Source organism: Manis pentadactyla, chromosome 5 (assembly GCF_030020395.1).
Source record: "Manis pentadactyla isolate mManPen7 chromosome 5, mManPen7.hap1, whole genome shotgun sequence".
Taxonomy (NCBI): Eukaryota; Metazoa; Chordata; class Mammalia; order Pholidota; family Manidae; genus Manis; species Manis pentadactyla.
This window is the reverse complement of record NC_080023.1, coordinates 167,828,511-167,846,554: the sequence shown is the minus strand read 5'-3', so window position 1 is coordinate 167,846,554 and position 18,044 is coordinate 167,828,511. Positions and strand designations below refer to the sequence as shown.

The 18,044-nt window shown below is 48.2% G+C and overlaps 3 protein-coding genes and 1 long non-coding RNA gene across 8 annotated transcripts in view; 1 reads left to right on the top strand and 3 right to left on the bottom strand.

Moving 5' to 3' along the window:
• On the bottom strand, positions 1-2,350 carry LOC130683905 (uncharacterized). 2 transcript variants are annotated; one of them, XR_008998010.1, is made up of 2 exons: positions 1,864-2,350; positions 1-1,684 (listed from the first exon to the last, which is right to left on the bottom strand). It is a non-coding gene; the product is annotated as an uncharacterized LOC130683905 (long non-coding RNA). The 2 variants fall into 2 exon arrangements; XR_008998011.1 differs by having other exon boundaries at positions 1-1,680.
• Positions 2,351-2,511: 161 nt separating this feature from the next.
• On the top strand, positions 2,512-12,851 carry SPATA2 (spermatogenesis associated 2). 3 transcript variants are annotated; one of them, XM_036902014.2, is made up of 4 exons: positions 2,529-2,658; positions 2,802-2,951; positions 8,101-8,543; positions 9,498-12,851. In XM_036902014.2, the coding sequence occupies exons 3-4, from the start codon at positions 8,208-8,210 to the stop codon at positions 10,716-10,718; spliced, it is 1,557 nt and encodes a 518-aa protein (XP_036757909.2). In that variant the 5' UTR covers positions 2,529-2,658; positions 2,802-2,951; positions 8,101-8,207; the 3' UTR covers positions 10,719-12,851. The 3 variants fall into 3 exon arrangements, with proteins under 3 accessions (XP_036757907.2, XP_036757909.2, XP_036757910.2); XM_036902012.2 differs by lacking the exon at positions 2,802-2,951 and having other exon boundaries at positions 2,512-2,658; XM_036902015.2 differs by lacking the exon at positions 2,802-2,951 and having other exon boundaries at positions 2,531-2,658; positions 8,054-8,543.
• Positions 12,852-13,674: 823 nt separating this feature from the next.
• Positions 13,675-15,915, bottom strand: LOC118920717 (interferon lambda-1-like). The gene has a single exon (XM_036902016.2). The coding sequence runs from the start codon at positions 15,870-15,872 to the stop codon at positions 15,294-15,296; it is 579 nt and encodes a 192-aa protein (XP_036757911.2). The 5' UTR covers positions 15,873-15,915; the 3' UTR covers positions 13,675-15,293.
• Positions 15,916-17,676: 1,761 nt separating this feature from the next.
• Positions 17,677-18,044, bottom strand: part of SLC9A8 (solute carrier family 9 member A8) — a 77,099-nt gene continuing 76,731 nt past the window's right edge. For both annotated transcript variants that reach the window (XR_008998005.1, XR_008998007.1), the window contains exon 16: positions 17,677-17,844. The gene's annotated coding sequence lies outside the window, so the exon portion shown is untranslated. The remainder of the gene's footprint in view (positions 17,845-18,044) is intronic.

Below are 18,044 nucleotides of genomic sequence, written 5' to 3'. Positions count from 1 at the left end.
TTTGCATTATTGTCTTGACTTTATACATATATATGTATCCTTAGAAAATACATAGTATTGGTGTTTTGTTTTCCCAGGATATGTCTTTCTTTTTTTCATTCCTCAGTATGCCTTGCAGGTTTACATCTCATCCTCTTCAAGTGATACATAGTAGTCATTAGCATGTACACCATTCTCCTGTGGATGGACATTGAGCATGTTTCTGGTTTTGGTTTTTGCATTACAGACAGTGATGCAACAGGTCTCTGTGCACTGGTGCTTGTTTCTCTGGTAGATTCCAAGGAACCAAACTGCTGGGTGAGAGCGTTGCTTTTTCTTTTACACTTTTTGTTCTATACACGTTGGCATCATTGAAATTCATGTGATTAAAAAAAATTAAAAAATAGAAAGAAGTAGGTAGATTATTCGTGTTGGTGTTATCAGCCCTTAGGAAGTAGAAGTGCCTAGTCATTGTCACAGGACTGTTATACAATCTGCTAATCATTATGTAATAAAAAATGAAAAGGATGCTCCTGTAATTCTATGTCACCAAGTAGAGAAATCTCAGGTCTTCAACCCTGTCTAAAAGACGAGAAATGTGGCTGCCTTCAGAGACTTTGGCTGTCACGGAACCACAGAGTTGGGAGGAACTTATTAGCTTAGCAGTCTCATGCAGTCATGTAACTGTTTCCAAAGGACAGTTTTGAGTTGTTCAAAGAAAGTGAGTTTAAGTGGGACAGTTGTTTTTTTTTGCTGGAATTCCTGTAAACACCATCACCTTGCAGGTAATTAAGAGAGGAGATTAAACATGAGCTGATAAAGGCTGACATAAACAAAGACCTTGAGTTGTGTTCAGACCAGCTCAGATAAATACAGTAATTGCTGTTGTGTGAATAGCAAGTTGCTGGTTCTCCAAATGCTTCCCCATGTATTATGTCTTTAAGTCCTGAGACAAGACCTGCCAGCTTTAGCTGGAGACACCAAGGCTGAAAGAGAGAATCCTGCAATCAAGGAACATCTGTTGGGCACCTCCTGATAGATATGTACAGAGCTCAGGAGAAACAGATAAGTAAGGAGCTCCAGGTCTTGTGGGGGTGTTAGGTTTAAAATATATATATAAAATCTACTGTGGTAAGAGCTGAGATAAAATTTGGAAACAGTGTTGTATGGAATTAGAGGAAGTTGGGTGTTTACCTATAAATCAGAGAAAGCTTCAGAAAGGATGCTAGGATTGAGCTGGAGCTGGAAGCCAAGAAAAAGAGGAAGGGAAGAGGTGAGGGGAAGAACATTCACACTGAGGGAACAGCATATAGAGGCACAGAGGACAGAAGGGTGGAAGAGCATGTTTAAGTGCAGGGAGCTAAGAGCATGTTGGAGAAAGAGGGCTTGGCACTTGTGGGCTCTAAGTCTTCAGTGAATGTCTAGTGGCTAAGGTAGAGAAACAAAATGAATGGTTCAATTGCAGTATGTTCACCAAAGTCTTGAGTATGTGCTTGGCACTTTGCAAGCATGAGGGATTTAGTGAGCAGAGTCTTCCAGGAGCTCCCGGTCAATGTGGTGGGTGGAAATAGAGACAAATCCATGAAGTGAAGTGACAAGCCACCAGGATTGATGCCAGTGTAAGGCCACGCAGGTATGGCAGGTACCAAGTAAAAAGTCCCAAAGCAAGGAGGCCATATTTTGGTTTGGTCTTTCTCAACACTGGCTTCCATTGAGGGAATTTGTAGGCAAAAAAAAGGTCATTTCCTTGGACTTAACCGGATTTAAAAAACAAGCAGAACATATATTTTGTCATGACCGTGTAAAACAAAATATATTTAGATCTTTACTATACGCAACTACTGCAGTAAGCAGTTTCCATATATTAATTCACTTAATTCTTACCTGAATCCCAGGAGGCAGTATTATTATTATTATTATTTTACAAGTGTAAAACCAGAGACTCAGAGAGGCTAATTAACTTGCCCAAAGTCACGCAGCTAGTAAGTGGCAAAGGTAAAGTGGGACCTCCGTTCCTAACGACAGTCTGTTATATCTACAGTCCTCTCAAAGCTGGATTCCGTCACGCGTGATCTTGGGCATCTCGCTCTCTTTAAGCCTTGGTATTTCCGCCTGTAAAATGGGGGCAAGGGGTCCAAATGTCAGCTTCTGCTCAGGCGCAGTCGGAAGCGCAACTCACGGATTGTCTCACAAGATCCAAGTCCTGGAAACGAAGTCAGAGAGTCGCTCCATTGGCGCTCGCGAATCCGAGCCTCTTCCAGCTCGGCTCCGACCGGTTCCCATGACAACCCGGCCAGCCGCCATCCTGGGAGGAGGCGTGCGTCATATCCGGCTTGTTTATTTTCGGGTCCTAGCCCCAGCCGCGGCAAGGGCTCTTTAGGTCCCCAAAGCGGGATCCTGCGACTTCGCAGCTCGCTAACTCCCGCTTCTTCCTCCGCCGCCCGCAGGCGTCCGCCCCAATTCTGCTAAGCGCGCAGCCGTGGCCCAGCCTCCCTTGGGTCCGCCTATGAGGGACGTCACTTCCTGGCCGAGTGTTTCCGGGTCGCCGCTGGCCCCGGGGAGCTGGTCTCGGTTCCCTGCAGCCGGCCGGGGCGGCGAGAGCCCAGCCGGGCCCGGCTCCGGCGGCGGCCTTGGCTCTTCGCTTCCTTTGGCTGGGGCGACTCCGGCGGCAGTGCCGGGGTAAGTGCAGAGCGGTCGCTGGCGGAAACAATCTCCGGGGCTTTCCCGGGCGGAGGGGGCGTCCGACTCGGCGGGGCTCCGCCAGCCCGGGAGCAGGGTGCCCTCGCGGCCAGCGGCGGCGACGGTTGCATCTGCCTTTTCAGCGCTCCGGGGACCCAGCTTGTCTTCAGGATCTCTACCCGCCCTGAGGGCTGCCTTGCAGACTCGGGACTGGCCATGGATGGCTTAGGGCAGCTCAGGAGGAACACCCCTCTTCGGCGACTAATCAAGCAGGAGGACACCCCGATTCCACCGTAAGGCAGTGACCGTGCAGTTGTCCCCAGCCCGGTCTCTGGCGGCAGAGCTGGGTTTGGGCTCACTGTGTGACCTTGGACAAGTCACTTCATCTAAAGAGCCTCAGTTGCCTAATAGTTAAATGGGAGTGAACCTGCCTGCTAGGGCCTTAATGGGGATGAAATGAAATAGTGCCTGTGACGCACGATTTCTGGCATACAGCAGGCGTCCAATAAATGAGAGCTGCTGCTAGTTCATCCACAAACCTGTGGGGAAGGCCCAAGTTTGGGACTAGAGTGTTTTTCACAACTGATGTGGGCCTACGAGGTTGTAGGAATTAACCAGGCTGGGGGATAGCAGGCGCTAGCTTCTGTCCCTTGGAGGGAGGGCAGACTGCTTCCTTCAGAGCCCCTCTGAGAGAGGCAACTGCCACTAGGGAAGCCCGCTTTCAGCACCGCTGAGGTTATTTGCAGAGGTTTTCAAGGCCTCCTCCTGAATTTCTCTGTATCTGGTTGGGGTGTGGGGACCCTCAGGTGTTTCCCAGCCAGTGGAAGGTACCTTGGATGTGTCTCAGGAGCCTCGAGTTTGGAATGAGTGCAAAGGAGTGGAGTGCGGGGGTGGAGGGGGTTGAAATGGCTCTCTCCTTGCTGTTGTTTGGAGGCTGGGGGAACTCTAAGCCGGCTGAAACGAGACCAGGGATCTGTAAACCTGTGGACTGGGGCAGTGCTGGGACCAAAATAGCTTCTGCTATTTTGGAGGGGGCGCCTTCAAGTGCTGCTTGGGGAACGTTTCTGCTTGAATGGGCCAACTGAGGTAAAGCCAAGCTAATGCTTTGTTCCCAAGAATCATTTCAGTTACATTCAGTGGGGTTTTAAAGAGATACAGCTTTCCTTTGAGATATTTAAAAAATAATAACTAAGAAGCCATCGCCTCCCTGACTGCAATCTCTCTTCTATTCATCAATTTGCTTTTGAAAAGGGGCCTGGATTGTGGGTGTAGGCAGTGCTGCCCAGGCCTTTTGGCTCGGGGTGCCCGCCTGGCTCTTTTAGGGATGTTTCCAGTGCCATTTCCAAACTGACATGTCTGGCGTTCCGATCCTTGGGTTGCTTGGAGAAATTAACGGCTTCTGTGTCTGTGCTATCTTGGTTTCCTGAAGCACGCTGTTTTTGCAGAGACCATGTTTTTTGTTGTTCTTCAAGAATGCTGGGGATAAATTGCTGGCTCTATGCTCAGGAACAGACACTAGCTTTGACCAGCTACTGTGCAGCCTGTATTCTCAGAACATGTATTCAGGAGGGATGATGTCAGCTGCTTCACCACTGGCCAGTCTCTTCCTTTGGCCCTTGAGCTTACATCATAAAGAGATTTGTGGCTCTTCACGCCCCATTCTGTGTGGGAAGATGGAAATTTTGCTACTACGGGAATTTTTAGAACTCAACTCTGCTCGCCTTGCCATCAGGCATCCTAACCTAGCTCAGTCCTTCCAAGTAGAGCTGTCCAGCAGATGCGGCAGGGTGGCTTTGTTTTTAAAAGCAGGGCAGCTCAGACCTTGACGGTTTTGGCATCAGACTTAGGTTCAGACTTCAGATCCACTCCTTCCTAGTCTTGTGACTTAGGACAAACAACTTGGCTTCAATGAGCCTCAGTTTCCTCTTGTTTAACCTTGGGGCTGTGTGTGGATTTCATTGGTTTTCCTGCAGCATTTAGCAGGCCCTCCAGTTGGTGAATCATACCAATTGTAGCAACAAATGAGTGAGATAAATGGCCTCAGGGCCTACCAACCCAAGTTCAGTTCCACCTCTGACCCTTTGAAGCTCTTTTGGTAGGTTGTTTAATAACTGAGACTTGGTTTCCTTAGTTGTAAGGATTAAACAGTAAGATGCAGTTAAAGCAGAAATCCCAATGCCCGCTACACAGTAGGGCTTCAATAATTGTTAGTTTCCTTCTCTCTTTCCTTAATTGTCTTTTAGCATTCATTTTCTTCCACTTTTTTCCTCACCTCCCTAGGTTGGTTCAGGATTCTTCTTGGATGGGTTTCCTATCCTTGACTAGGATTTTGAACACCAGCTGGGCTGTCTGGATCCCTTTTCCTTGTTTATTGTTTGTCAGCAACAAGGGTGTGGATTGGATGTGATTACAGAGCAGCACAGCAGACACTGAGCTTGAGGGTGGTTGATTTTGTAAAAAAAAAAAAAAAGCCACTATAGGCTCAAGGCTGACTTCTTTCGAGAAAAATCCCAGCAGTGTTTGGGAGTCTTCATGTCCCTCCAAATTGTTCTCACATGTACCAGACAACAGTCCCTGAGGCCAGAGGCAGAACGAAACCTTCTCTTAGATAAATAAAACATGGTAAATGCATGTGGGTTTTTATTTGCAAGGACTTCTCTCAGGCTGCAATGTGATTTTATTTTTCAAAAGAAGATACATACTCTGACTCTAGATAATAAGCTCTTTTGACTACAGTCGAGGGCAGGGCCATGTCTTCTCAACTGTCGTCCCCCTGCTGCTACTACCCGTCCCGTATCCCCTCCATGGCAGCCATCCCAGGGCGTGGCGTCAGGGAGGTGCTGTGTGAATGTCGGCTTCAGGAATCTTGGGGTGGTGGGAGGAACACAGGTGCCAAGTCAGAAGGGCAGGCTTGGAATCTTGGGTCACAGCTACTTACAGCGTGACATGTTACGGAGTCTCTGTTCCTTCTCTCTGTGGCTGGTCTCCAGGATTCTTGGGAAAGCTAAATGAGAAACCAAAGGAGTGTGATCATGAATGCTTACGTCCATTGTGTCATTCATTTTACCTGTTTTATCAAACCCCTGCTATGTGCCAGGCTCTGTGTTAGGCATCATGGTGAACAGCACAGATGTAGTCCGTACCTTTGTGGCACATACAGTTAGTGGGGGGGATGGAAATAGAGGAAGCCAGTAAATGAATAAAGTTAATAATTACAGATTGTGATTATCCCAGGATAACAGGATAACTAGGGACTGGGAATATTGAAGTTACTGAGCTGAGGTTATCAGGAAGGGCCTGTGAGGGACGATGTTGGAGCTGAGGCTGGAATGATGAGATCGAGGCAACTATAGGAAGATTCAGAGGGAACATGTAAAAGGAACAACATGTACAAAGGTCCTGAGACAGAAATGTGCTTGATGTGTGTTTTAAAGAACAGTCGGAAAGGCCTGACCATGGAGAGCCTTTGACCTTGGTCAGGAAGTAGAGTTTTGCACTAAGAGGACTTATGTTTGCTTTGGGTGCTCCTCAGCCATATTTGTTCTGGAAGCATTGGGTTCCTTAGCAGGGTTGTGGAAGAGAAGGGAGCCTCTCTCTGTCCCTAGGTCTGCACAGCTCACCCCTCACCTCACAATTAAGACTCCTGAGAGTCCTTGGGAACTGTGGAGAAGCCAGATGAGTAGCTCATAGAGACATGGATGACTTTATTGACCTCATGTCAGTTGACAGCCTTGTTGGCCTTTAAGATGTGCCAAGCTGATCTCAGATCTGCTAAGGGATTCTGGGCCCACCCCATACCACTGTGGTTTCTTTCTTGGTCCCTTGCCATGTCCCACTGCGAGCAGGAGCCCTCTGCCCTCAGGTGGCAGGTATTTTTGAAACGCAGGCCCTGCCGCTGGCACCGTGCTGAGGTTCCCTTACTGCGTAATTCAGTCCTGATCCCTGCACCGTGGAGCTTGTGGCCAGGAGAGGCAGGACAGGTGAGTGTGAAAATGTATACCCACCGTCCACTCCAAGATATTTGCCCCACTCTGCTTATCCCTTCTTGAAATTGCCTGGCATCTTGGTGGGTATAGTACTTTGAGATGCCAGGATTGGTTTGTATGTATCAAGGGCTTACTTTGAGCTGGCGCTCTGTGGAGAGCTCTGTATACTGACAGCACATAATCCTTCCACTGACCATCTGTTATTAGGTACTGTTAGGTACTATCACTAAGGCCCTTTCCAAATGAGAAAACTGAGGCTCAGAAAGGTTGTGTAATTTGCCCAGGTAAGCTAGAGAAGTAGACCCAGGCTTCACACCCAGGCTGTCTGGCTTTGGAGTTAGTAACCCCTATGCTTTTGCCTTCCCTGGCCCTGGTACTATTCCCTCCACTCCAGATTGGCTCCCAGGATTGTGGCACCAAGAATATTGCTGGATCTGTCTGTGTTTACTAACAAGTGACCAAACAGACATCAAGATTGTATAAATCTTGTGTGTATCACTTCAGAAAGTTCTTTCTTCTCCTAGTGGGTCTGTTCAATGGATACCACTCTTAAGATAAAGGGGAATGAAGGCCATCAAAGGCAGATAAAAGCGTTCTCCAGGAGTCGCAGCTCTCATGGTCTTTTTCAAAATTGCAGATAGGACCCTGTGCCTCTCCCCCTTGCCCTCCACTTGGCTCTTTGAATAACATGTAACAGTCTGAACCTGCTCATGCCTGAGCTTCATGGCTTCTTACCCCCTCTATCCCCTGCCCCGGCTGCACTGGCTTGCCTTTTCTGTTCACATGCTGAGACCCTTCCGGCCTCAGGAAGCAGGGTGTGGTGTTCAGGGCATGGACCTTGGAGCCAGACTGCCAGGGCTCTGGTCTCAGCTCTGCCTCTGAATAGTTCTGTAATTGTGGGCATGTTTCTTAAGGTCTCATGTCTCGGTTGGGGAATAACAATAGTACCTGTTAATATTGTATATCATCTACTTCCAATTAAAAAAACCCACAACAGTACCTATCTCCTGGGGTTTTTTAAGACGATGGAATGCTCTAGTACATATGAGCACCTGGAATATCATAAGCATTGATGGCGTTACTCAGGGCCTTTCTCCCTGCGGCGCTCTGCTTTTCCATCCTTCACCCGCTTCTTTGCCTGGCAAACTCCTCATCCTTCAGGTCTGCTCATCACTGCTTCAGGGGATCTTTCTAAAACTCCTCCTTGCCACAAAACCTGATTAAGTGCCCCTCATTATATTTTTCATTTGTGAGCTCAACAAAGTCAAAGACCTGCTCTGTCTTGTTTCCACCACAACTTTGCATGTAGTTTGTGTTCGGTAAATGTGTTGGATGAAAAGGCAGGAAGGGGCTCAGTGTGTTGGTGCCCAGTGCAGCTCAGGCCAATTCTGTTTTTTGTTTTGCTTCAGCAGCCACGTTGTTGTGGACCATTTGCTTCTTGTTCTTACCCTTCCAGAACACTCCACTGGTCCGGGCGTGTGACAGGCCGGTGCTTTCTGAGATGTCCTTGCCTCTGACCCAGAAGCCATGGAGGAGATAAGGTAGCCCCCATCCCTGTATCAGATGGGGAAGCCCAGTTCAATGGATACAAAATACAAGGATGACTTATTTCGGAAGTACGTGCAGTTCCATGAGGGCAAAGTGGACACCACCCCCGGCAAGCAGCGGCCCGGCAGTGATGAGTACCTGCGGGTGGCCGCCTCGACCCTGCTCAGCCTGCACAAGGTGGATCCCTTTTATCGATTCCGGCTGATCCAGTTCTATGAGGTGGTGGAGAGCTCCCTGCGCTCACGGAGCTCCGCCAGCCTGCGGTCTTTGCATTGCGCCTTCAGCGTGCTGGAAACAGTGGGCGTCAACCTCTTCCTCTATCCTTGGAAGAAGGAATTCAGAAGCATCAAGGTAAGGTCTAGAGAAGCGGTGGCCACACTGGCCTCCCTTCTCCCTTCCCCCTCCAGTCCATCTTGAAAGGGCTTGTGCCGGTGTGGTCACACACGTCCTCTCCCTGCAGACTCCCCTGTGTCCCCCAGAATTACCCCCATGGCTCCCACCGTGCCTGTCTGTCTAGTGTCATCTCTTAACTGGATCCCCGTCCCTGGCAGCTCACGTTTGAAGCTGTGAGGCTAGAAAGGCGGGCAGGGCCCCGTGTATGTGGGCCTTGAAGCCTAGGGCAAAGGACTTGAACTTCAGCTAAATGGGTTGTGAAGCAAAGCAGCCTCAGGGTCAGTTTACATTTGAAGAGTTGGGAAATAGACTCTGAAGTTGTGGAGGGGGGACTGTAAAGGGCAAGAGTGGGGTGGAAAGACTAGTTCGGAGCCTGCCGCAGATGCCTGGGGACGCTGAGAGGTGGTTTGGACTGAGTGGTAACAGAGAGGAGAGAGGAGGATGCATTTGAGAGAAGAATTCTGAGTCTTTCCAAAGGCAGTGATGGCTCAGAGGAGTTTCCACTAAGTCGAGCTCTTAAGGCCGACATATTCTTCAGACCTTCATAGAAATGCCAGAAAGGAGTATTCTCATTGCTCATTGGGCATTTTGCCTCTAACCCGATTCCTTTTCTTCACCCATGTTTGCCCTGTTTCCTCATATGGAGCAGAGCCAGTGTTCCCCTGTAGAAAGCGCGTGGCTTTGTCTCCTAAGCTTTAGCAAGGAGTGACGTGTAATTTCCCTCACACCAGTGTGCTGAGCTATCGGCAAGCATTCTCCTCTTCTGCGGTGAGATGCGACTGAGACTGTTCCCTTTGCTTTCCTCTCCCTGCACCTCCAGTTCAGACTTGGATGTGTACTGTACTTTGACACAGGGTCTGTTATGTGTCTCAGAAAATCCTGCCTCTCCTTTTCTGTCCCTGTTCCTTCTAGACCTACACAGGCCCCTTTGTTTATTATGTGAAGTCCACGTTACTGGAAGAGGACATCCAAGCCATCCTGAATTACATGGGCTACTTGCCTGAGTTGGGGACTGTGTACAAGCTCAGAGAGCTTGTGGAGACCCTCCAGGTGAAGATGGTCTCCTTTGAACTCTTTCTGGCCAAGGTGGAGTGTGAGCAGATGCTAGAAATCCACTCACAAGTCAAGGACAAGGGCTACTCTGAGCTGGATGTTGTGAGCGAGCGCAAGAGCAGCACAGAGGACGTGCGCGGTTGCTCCGACGCCCTGCGGCGCCGGGCTGAGGGCCGGGAGCACCTAACGGCTTCGATGGCCCGTGTGGCACTCCAGAAGTCAGCCAGTGAGCGGGCGGCCAAGGACTACTACAAGCCCCGTGTGACCAAGCCCTCGAGGTCAGTGGATGCCTACGACAGCTACTGGGAGAGCCGGAAGCCCCCGCTGAAGGCCTCGCTGAGCCTGCGGAAGGAGCCCGCGGCAGCAGATTTGGGAGACGACCTCAAGGACGAGATCATCCGCCCATCTGCCTCGCTCCTAGCCATGTCCAGCTCCCCCCACGGCAGCCCAGATGACCTTCCATCCTCCTCCCCCAGCAATGGCCTTGGCCTGCTGCGTAGCACATACTTCTCCGCTCAGGATGATGTGGATCTGTACACAGACTCGGAACCTCGGGCCACATACCGGAGGCAGGATGCCCTGCGGCCGGATGTGTGGCTGGTCAGAAATGATGCCCATCCCCTCTACCACAAGCGCTCGCCCCCTGCCAAAGAGTCTGTTCTGTCCAAGTGCCAAAACTGTGGCCTGTCCTGCAGCTCCTCCCTCTGCCAGCACTGCGACAGCCTGCTTGCCCCGGCCCCGAAGCCCAGCGTCTTCCCCAGCAAGACCTCTACCCACGACAGCCTGGCCCACGGGTCATCTCTGCGGGAGAAGTACGCTGGCCAGACTCAGGGCTTCGACCGGCTGCCACACCTCCACTCCAAGTCCAAGCCCTCTACCACCGCCACCTCCCGCTGTGGCTTCTGTAACCGCCCAGGTGCCACCAACACCTGCACCCAGTGTTCAAAAGTCTCCTGTGATGCCTGCCTCAGCGCCTACCATTACGACCCCTGCTGCAAAAAGAGTGAGCTGCACAAGTTCATGCCCAACACCCAGCTCAACTACAAGTCCACCCAGCTCTCCCATATCGTGTATAGATAGGCTCGACCCTGCACCTCCCTGCGACAAGGGCTACACCACTGACCGTTCTGGTTCCACGGGGAAGAAGTGTTAATGCATTGATCTCAAGCAGAGCCCTGCACTTGACCATGTAGGTGTCGGGCCAGCCACACCGTGTGGGAGTTCTCTTAGCGACTCAGTTGTTTCAACCAATGGTTGCTTTGTTGCCTGACAAGTGAGAGTGGCACTTCCGTTCCGATTTGTTCTTGCTAATCTCTCCACTCCCTATGCCGTCTTTTTGTTTTGTTTTGTTTTTTAATTGAGAATTTCTATCTTGGGGACTCTTGCCCTGCCTACCCCTCCCACCACAAAGCCAACTTGGACTGGGAAGGGCCCTCCAGGTCACTTTCAGATGCCCACCTGGAGCGGTGAGCTAGAGGCCTGTTGGCTTGTGAAATGAGCCCTCCTGCCACACTGGGCCTCTCCCAATGGCTCATCCCTTCGCTGCCCTGTCCCAGATACAAGGATCCCCACCCGAGCTCCGTGCCCCCCGATTTCCTTGCCTCTCTAGGTTTCACAGGTGAACCGAGCCCAGTGTTAGTCATCCTGTTGCCACCACAGCCCACTTCAGCCCATGGTGTTGGTGCACTTTGCTCCAGTGCCGTGAACTGTGGACCTTCCACAGCAGGGCTGGCTTTTCGCTCTTTCTGTTGTTTGCACATGCCCCTTACTGTACTGTAAATAGATATTTTTGAGATTTATTTTTAAATAAATATTCAACTTGCAGTGTGTTTCCAAATGGTTAAAACAGTGAATTATGTAGCTATTTATACAAACGCCCTGGGTTCTTTAGTCTTCCAAGGGAGGCCTCATGCCCTTCCATGTTGTGTCCTCCACATACCACAGCCCGAGGTAGAGTGGAGAGTGTGGGGCAGAGGAGGGACAGAGACCACGTCCCCGAGTTGGTGGACAGCCACTGTCTTCCCTACAGTAAATCTATACACCTACCTCCAGTGTGCACTTCGGGGGTTGGTACAGACCAAGAGGTCTGCGCACCTGTGGACTGTGATGACCTAGTGACAATTCTGGAACCTCACCCTAAGGATCTGCAGCCTGGTCTTACACTTGCTGAGTGTGAACCTTGCACTCCAAACTTCTCAAGTCTTGTTTCAGGAAGAAAATCATTTGTGATTCTCCCCATCTCAGTTCTCTTCACCTGTTCCCAGGACTCCTCTGCAACATGTGATCTTTTTGCACTAAATGTGGTCAGGAGTTGGCGTGTGCCTGTCAGACAGACACCTCCTGAGATACTCAGCTGAGCCTAAGTACTTCCCAACCCAAAGGCCCCTGAAACTCCTCGTGTCAGTGACGACCCTCGGATTTTCCTTTTAGAGTGCGGAGCAAAAGTGGGGCAAGAATCTGAAAATAAAACCGCTTCCTTGTGAACTAGTAATGTATTTTAGCCATAAGTGTATGTGATGTACAGAATACCATAGGAATTTACGTGCAGTGGGTTTTCTGGTGAAAGGAGGTAGTCAGCTCTTGAGCAGGTTTAAATCTGGCTGAATCCTGAGGCCACTGTGAATTCGCTGATGTTCTTCCAACTCAGTTGAGTGATTTTAAGGTTTTCCAAATCTGGCTCTTTTTATATATATAAATATATATATATCTAGTAGATCACATGTAGATACTCAATGTGTATAGAAGCTGAATTTGAACCAACTTTATTATTCTGACAGCCCATTCTGGGGCATTCGTCTTTGATGTTCTTCCTTGTCACATTTCAGAAGTGTCGATGCCTGTCCCACTTGTGAGAGCTCTAGTTTTCTAGTTTCCCATTTCCAGATCACTCTAGCACTACAGAACTCTTGAGCCAACCGTGATGCCAGGTAACTTATACAGGGGACAAAAGCAGGCACGAATAACTTGTCCTGGGAGAGGAAGTTCAGCTTACCTATCGTCACGGAGATCCTGTGTTCGTGGACTGGAGTAGACTGTGCTCTGACCATGCCCCTCCTCGGTGTGTATCTTATTGTAAGAGGTTGCTGTGATTGATAGTTAAATATATGCTAACTTAAAAAATGCAGATGTTTTGCATTTGATTTCTACTAAGAGTTGAAGTGTTGAGAGATGATTTAAAAAATGATAATAAAGTGTCTTCCATTGTTAAATGAAGTGTTTGGGGTTTTATGTCCCCTCCCTGTTGCTCTGAACTTTGGGTGTTTTATTTGCTCAGGCCATAATTCATTCTTTAGTGAGAGGACTCAGGTCTTCTCCTCCATGAAACTGACAAGATAGTAGTAACCAGCATTTGAGTGCTTATCCTCTGAGCCAGGTACTTCATATGCTGAGATTTGACCTTCCTGATCTCATATAGTCTCAATCCTGTTCCAAGAAGATTGGGTTATAATCCCCATCTTACAGATTGGGAAACTGGGGTGTGTAGAATTCAGGCATGTTTCCCAGGACTGGTACTGCATAGTCCAGGAGAAATGGTGGCTGGTGGTGACTGAAGGACATTAAATAACATTGAAGGACTTATGAAAAAAGTTAATTCCCATTTTAATTCCTTTGATTCATTTAAATGTCTCAAGGAAGTCAGTTTAATGCTAGCTTGTCTTTAACAAAGAAAGCAGGTGTCAGGCTCAGAACCTTTGGCAGAATCTCAGCTAGGTGTTCGGTTACCTTCTATTTAGGGCAGGCTATCCTGCTTTTCCATCTACGGCAATGAGGAGATTACTTTAAAATTAAGGTGTTTTTAAAAATGAGGGTTGACTTAAAAGCAAAACAGAAGGCAGAAATATATATATTATTTTTTTATTAAGGCACAATTGATATACACTCTTATGAAGGTTTCATATGAAAAAACAATGTGGTTACTACATTTACCCATATTATCAAGCCCCCCCCCATATCCCAATGCAGTCACTGTCCATCAGTGCAGCAAGATGCCACAGATTCACTATTTGCTAGAAGGCAGAAATATTAAGGTTGATATAAGAGTACCTATAGTTGGGACATCCTGGCTTCGGGCACCAGCAGGGCCTCTGTGCCCAATGCCTACCGCTGCTGGGTTGGCCACCCACTAGATGACTTAGCTGTCGGGGAAGAGACTGAGGTTTCTCCACTTCATGTACTGGCTGAACAAATATCCAGGCTTTGGGCCAGCCCAAGGTGCAGGTGCTGGGTTTGTTTTTTGCCTACAGCGTAGGAAGTGCTCTGCCAGGAACAGCAGCTTCCTAGAGATGAACAGCCTGGGAGAGCAAAGAAGCCAGACACTCACTCCTGCATCCAAAGCAGAGGTGACATCAGACCAGATTGCTGAATTTGTATGTGTAAATGACAAGCATATTTAAACATCATCAGGCCCAGCAGTTGTACGGTATTAGCCCTGCTGCCTGCTCCCTTCTCTCTGGTGCTCTCCACACCTGATTACCAATCAGAGAGGGACAGGAGCTGTGGCAGACTGCGAATCTACCCCCATCTCTACTCACCACTTCTCCCTTAGTAACAGAAGCCCCAATTTTCTTTGGCCATATGGTCATCCAGAATAGATTGCTTTCCCAGCCTCTCTTATAGACAGGCTCATATCTCTGGTCTCTGGGATGGAAAAGGGCTTTGTGCGGCTTCTAAGACTTGTCTTTTCAAAGAAAGGAGCCTGTCTTCCACCCCGATTCTCTTTCCTGGCTGGAGTGGAGCAGCTGGGTGAGACCGTAGAGGCGGCCAAGTAAAGAGGAGGGCGGTGCAGGAGCTGGAAGGGGCGGGGTCCTGATTCTGGGGGTGCTGCCATTGTCCGGCCTGCTCTGCCTGCCTCCAGAGCTTTTATGTGGGAGAGAAACTATTGCTTAAACCATATTTTTTCTGTTTGCTCATTTAAAAATCCTTTTTATTTATAAAAGAAGTAGAATGAACACTGAACCCAGCTTCAGTGGTTCACCAGTTAGCAGCTTGTGGCCAAACTCTGTCCTTTCACTCCCCTAACTCCTAAAGCAAATTCCAGACATCTCTCTCATTTGTGAACATTTCAGTACATCTGTCTACAAGGCAAAGGCTTTTAAAACACAATCCCGTGATCACATCTACATTTTTATAACAATTACTCCGTAGCAGCAGATACCTAGTCAGTGTTCCAATGTCCACTTGTCTTAAAAATCCATGTTTTTAAAATAACTGTGTTTGCAACAGGGTCCAAATAAGGTCTCCACATTGCAGTCAGTGGATGGATCTTTAAATCACCTTTACCCTAAAGGATGTCCCTATAGGGCAGAGGCCCATCTTTCTCTGTTTTTTTTCCTTGAAATCTATTTGTTGAAGAAACTGGATTGTTGATTCTTTATATTTTACCAGCGTCTACGTTTTGCATATTGCAGCCTTTGCTGTTGTCTGATGTGTTCCTCTCATCTCTCAATCTCCTAAATCTCTTTTTTCCCCTAGTTCTTCACTGTTTATTTACACATGCAGTTTTGTTCAAAAGTAGAAAAAAAATATTTCTTATGAGTACAGATCAGGGCTGCAGCTCCATAAATAAGGGGTTCGAGGAGATAACTTAAGACAGAGGTGGGGCTGGGCGCATAAATAAAGTGGCTCCCAGGTGGGCTGGGTTGGGGTGGGTCCCTGCTACCAGAGGCGCAGGTCTCCACTGGCAACGCATGTTAGGTCCCGAGTGAGGAGGCGGAAGACGTTGCACGTGACAGAGGCCTCGAGGCGGCCCTGGGACTCCTTCCTCGGGGCTTCCTGGAGCCCGCGCAGCCAGTGGTGGAGCGACCCTGCGGCCTTGGATCTTGGTGTGGGTTGAGCCGGGACACAAGCCTGGAGCTCAGAGTGGATGTGGCGCAGCATGTGAAGCGGCTGGCCCAGGACCACCCCTAAGGGTGAATCCGCCGAGGTCCCCAGGACCTTCACTGTCAAGCCTACTTCAGCCTCCAAGGCCACAGGGCGCTTCCACGCCTGCAGGTGTCTCGGGTCCCTGGTCCTGGGGAAGAGGCGAGAGCTGCAGTTCCAGTTCTTCAGCGACAGTGACTCTTCCAAGGCATCCTTGGCCTTCTTGAAGGCTTCCAGTTCCCGCGGCGACAGGGATTGGAACCTGCCTATGTGGCAGCCCCTCCTGGTGGTGGTGGGTTTGGAAGTGGGGACAGGGCCTGCTCTGGCCAAGCCCAGCACCACAGTCACCAGCAGCAGAACCCAAGCTGTAGCCATGGCCCGATCTCAACAGCTTCCCCAGCTGCATGGCTCTGCTTTTAGCCAGGCTCACTGGGCAACCCCAGCTGATATGTGTGTAAAGTGAAAAGGCGTGAGTGGGTGGGGCCAGTCGCTGAACCAGGTGAGCACACAGGTGTGGGTGGGGCCAGGGACTGGGGCCCTGTGGTGAGGTGGCCTGAGGATCAGAGATTGGGTGACCTACAGGTTCCTTCACCAGAAATGCTGAGAAGGAAAGAGAAACTGAGATTGCGTTGCAGGAAAGAGCTTTGTTCCTGAGAAGGCCCTGAGCCCAGAGAATCTCCAGTTTAGGACCGAGGAGCCGCCCTCTGCTAGCTGACTGTGGGAGCTCTGACTGCTGCGGAGGCAGGTGAGGGGATGGGAAACTGGCTGGCATTGAGCAGGGACTGGGGAGTGTGGGTGAGGCTACCTGAGTGGCAGAGAGGGGGCATCCCTTTGATGTGCAGAAATTTTTAAGTTGCTTTGGTCCTATTTGTCTACTTTTGCTTTTGTTTCTGTGCTTTTGGGGTCATATCCAAGAAATTATTGCCAAACACAATGTCATGAAACTTTTTGCTGTTTTTTTCCTAGGAGTTTTATAGTTAAGGTCTTACACTTAGGCCTTTAATCCATTTTGAGTTAAGTTTTGTATATAGTGTAAGGTAAGGGTCTAACTTCATTCTTTTGCATTTGGATATCCCATTTTCCCACTGGTTGAGACTATTCTTTCCCCACGTGTTCTTGGCACCCTTGTTGAGGATGGTTTGAGGAGTTTTTCTGGGCCTTCTAGTCTGTTCCATTAGTCTATAGGTCTGTCTTCATGCCAGTACCATGCTATTTTGATTCCGGTGTATAATATATATATATATATATTTGTATGTAATATGTTCTGAAATCAGGAAATGTGAGGCCTCTCACATTGTTCTTTTTCAAGATTGTTTTGGCTATTCAGGGTCCTTTGAGATGGTATACAAATTTTAGGATTTTTTTTTTTCTATTTCTGCAAAAATGCCATTGGGATGGGGTTGTACTGAAATCAGTAGTAGGTTCCTTTGAACATTTTTACAGTGTTGGTCTTCCAAACCATGAACACAGGCTGTCTTGCCATTTATTTGTGTCTTAATTTCTTTCAGCAATGTTTTGTGTACAAGTCTTTTGCTTCTATGGTTAAGTCTATTCCTAATATTTTATTTTTTTGATGCTATTGTAAATGGAATTGTTTTTGTATTCCTTTTCAGATTGTTCATTTTTTGTGTATAGAAAGCAAGTGATTTTTTGACTTGCCTTCTCTGACAGGCCACACTGATGGCCTGTCAGTCTCACCAAATCCAGTCTCTGGAAGTTTTTTATAAATGCTGAGCTCGTTGACAAGATCCATGTCATCCAATACAAAAAGCTCTGAGAGAGAAAAATGAATGTAAAAAGAAAGATGGTTTTATTAAAGTACTTCCTCCTCAAAGCTACGTCCTTTAGAACCCAGTGCTTCTTGACCATCTGTGGGGAAGGACCAGTCACTGCAGACCAATACTTTCATAAAATGCAATGAATATATCTAGGGAGTGTCAAGTTGTTACAAAAGTTTTTAAGTGTTATTTAATTGTGGGCTAATAAACAGTTTACAGACTAGCACCGGTTCCCCAGCATTTTGAGGAACAGTGGTCTAGAGTATGATAAATCTAATGGGACTCTGAAACACTAGTGCCCCTGAAACTGATCACAGGAGATCTGCTACTGGTAGCTTACTAAAATAAAAAAAAATAGAATGTGGAGAGTGTTGTTAACAGATTATTTCTTTCCATTTATATAAGACAAACCTTTTAGCAACACAAGAAGAGGAACTCATCACTGAAGGCAAAATTTACTGTGAGAGACATGCTGACATGTTTCGTTCTTGGCAGAGCAAAGATTCCAGGCAACACGAAAACCGTGGATGGCATGGGAGCTCTTCAGACCTTGCAGCCCTCATGTTTTTCTGCAAATACAATTTTAGACAACAAAGGGCATTTTATTAGTATTTTCATCTTGTACATTTCCTACATATTTAAAGGACCTAAGATCTGTAAACTGATTTCAAAATTCAATTCCTTCTCATAATTATTTTAAAGCCAGTTTTTTCCCCCAGTGGCCATAGACTGAGATACAAACTGAAGTGGCCAAATGCAATTCTCTCTG

Excerpts from the sequence above, each read along its gene's own strand:
- SPATA2 (XM_036902012.2), top strand. The coding sequence starts at position 8,208 with ATGGGGAAGCCCAGTTCAATGGATACAAAATACAAGGATGACTTATTT. Across the intron at positions 8,544-9,497 it reads AGGAATTCAGAAGCATCAAG|ACCTACACAGGCCCCTTTGT; the intron begins GTAAGGTCTAGA and ends TGTTCCTTCTAG.
- LOC118920717 (XM_036902016.2), bottom strand. The coding sequence starts at position 15,872 with ATGGCTACAGCTTGGGTTCTGCTGCTGGTGACTGTGGTGCTGGGCTTG.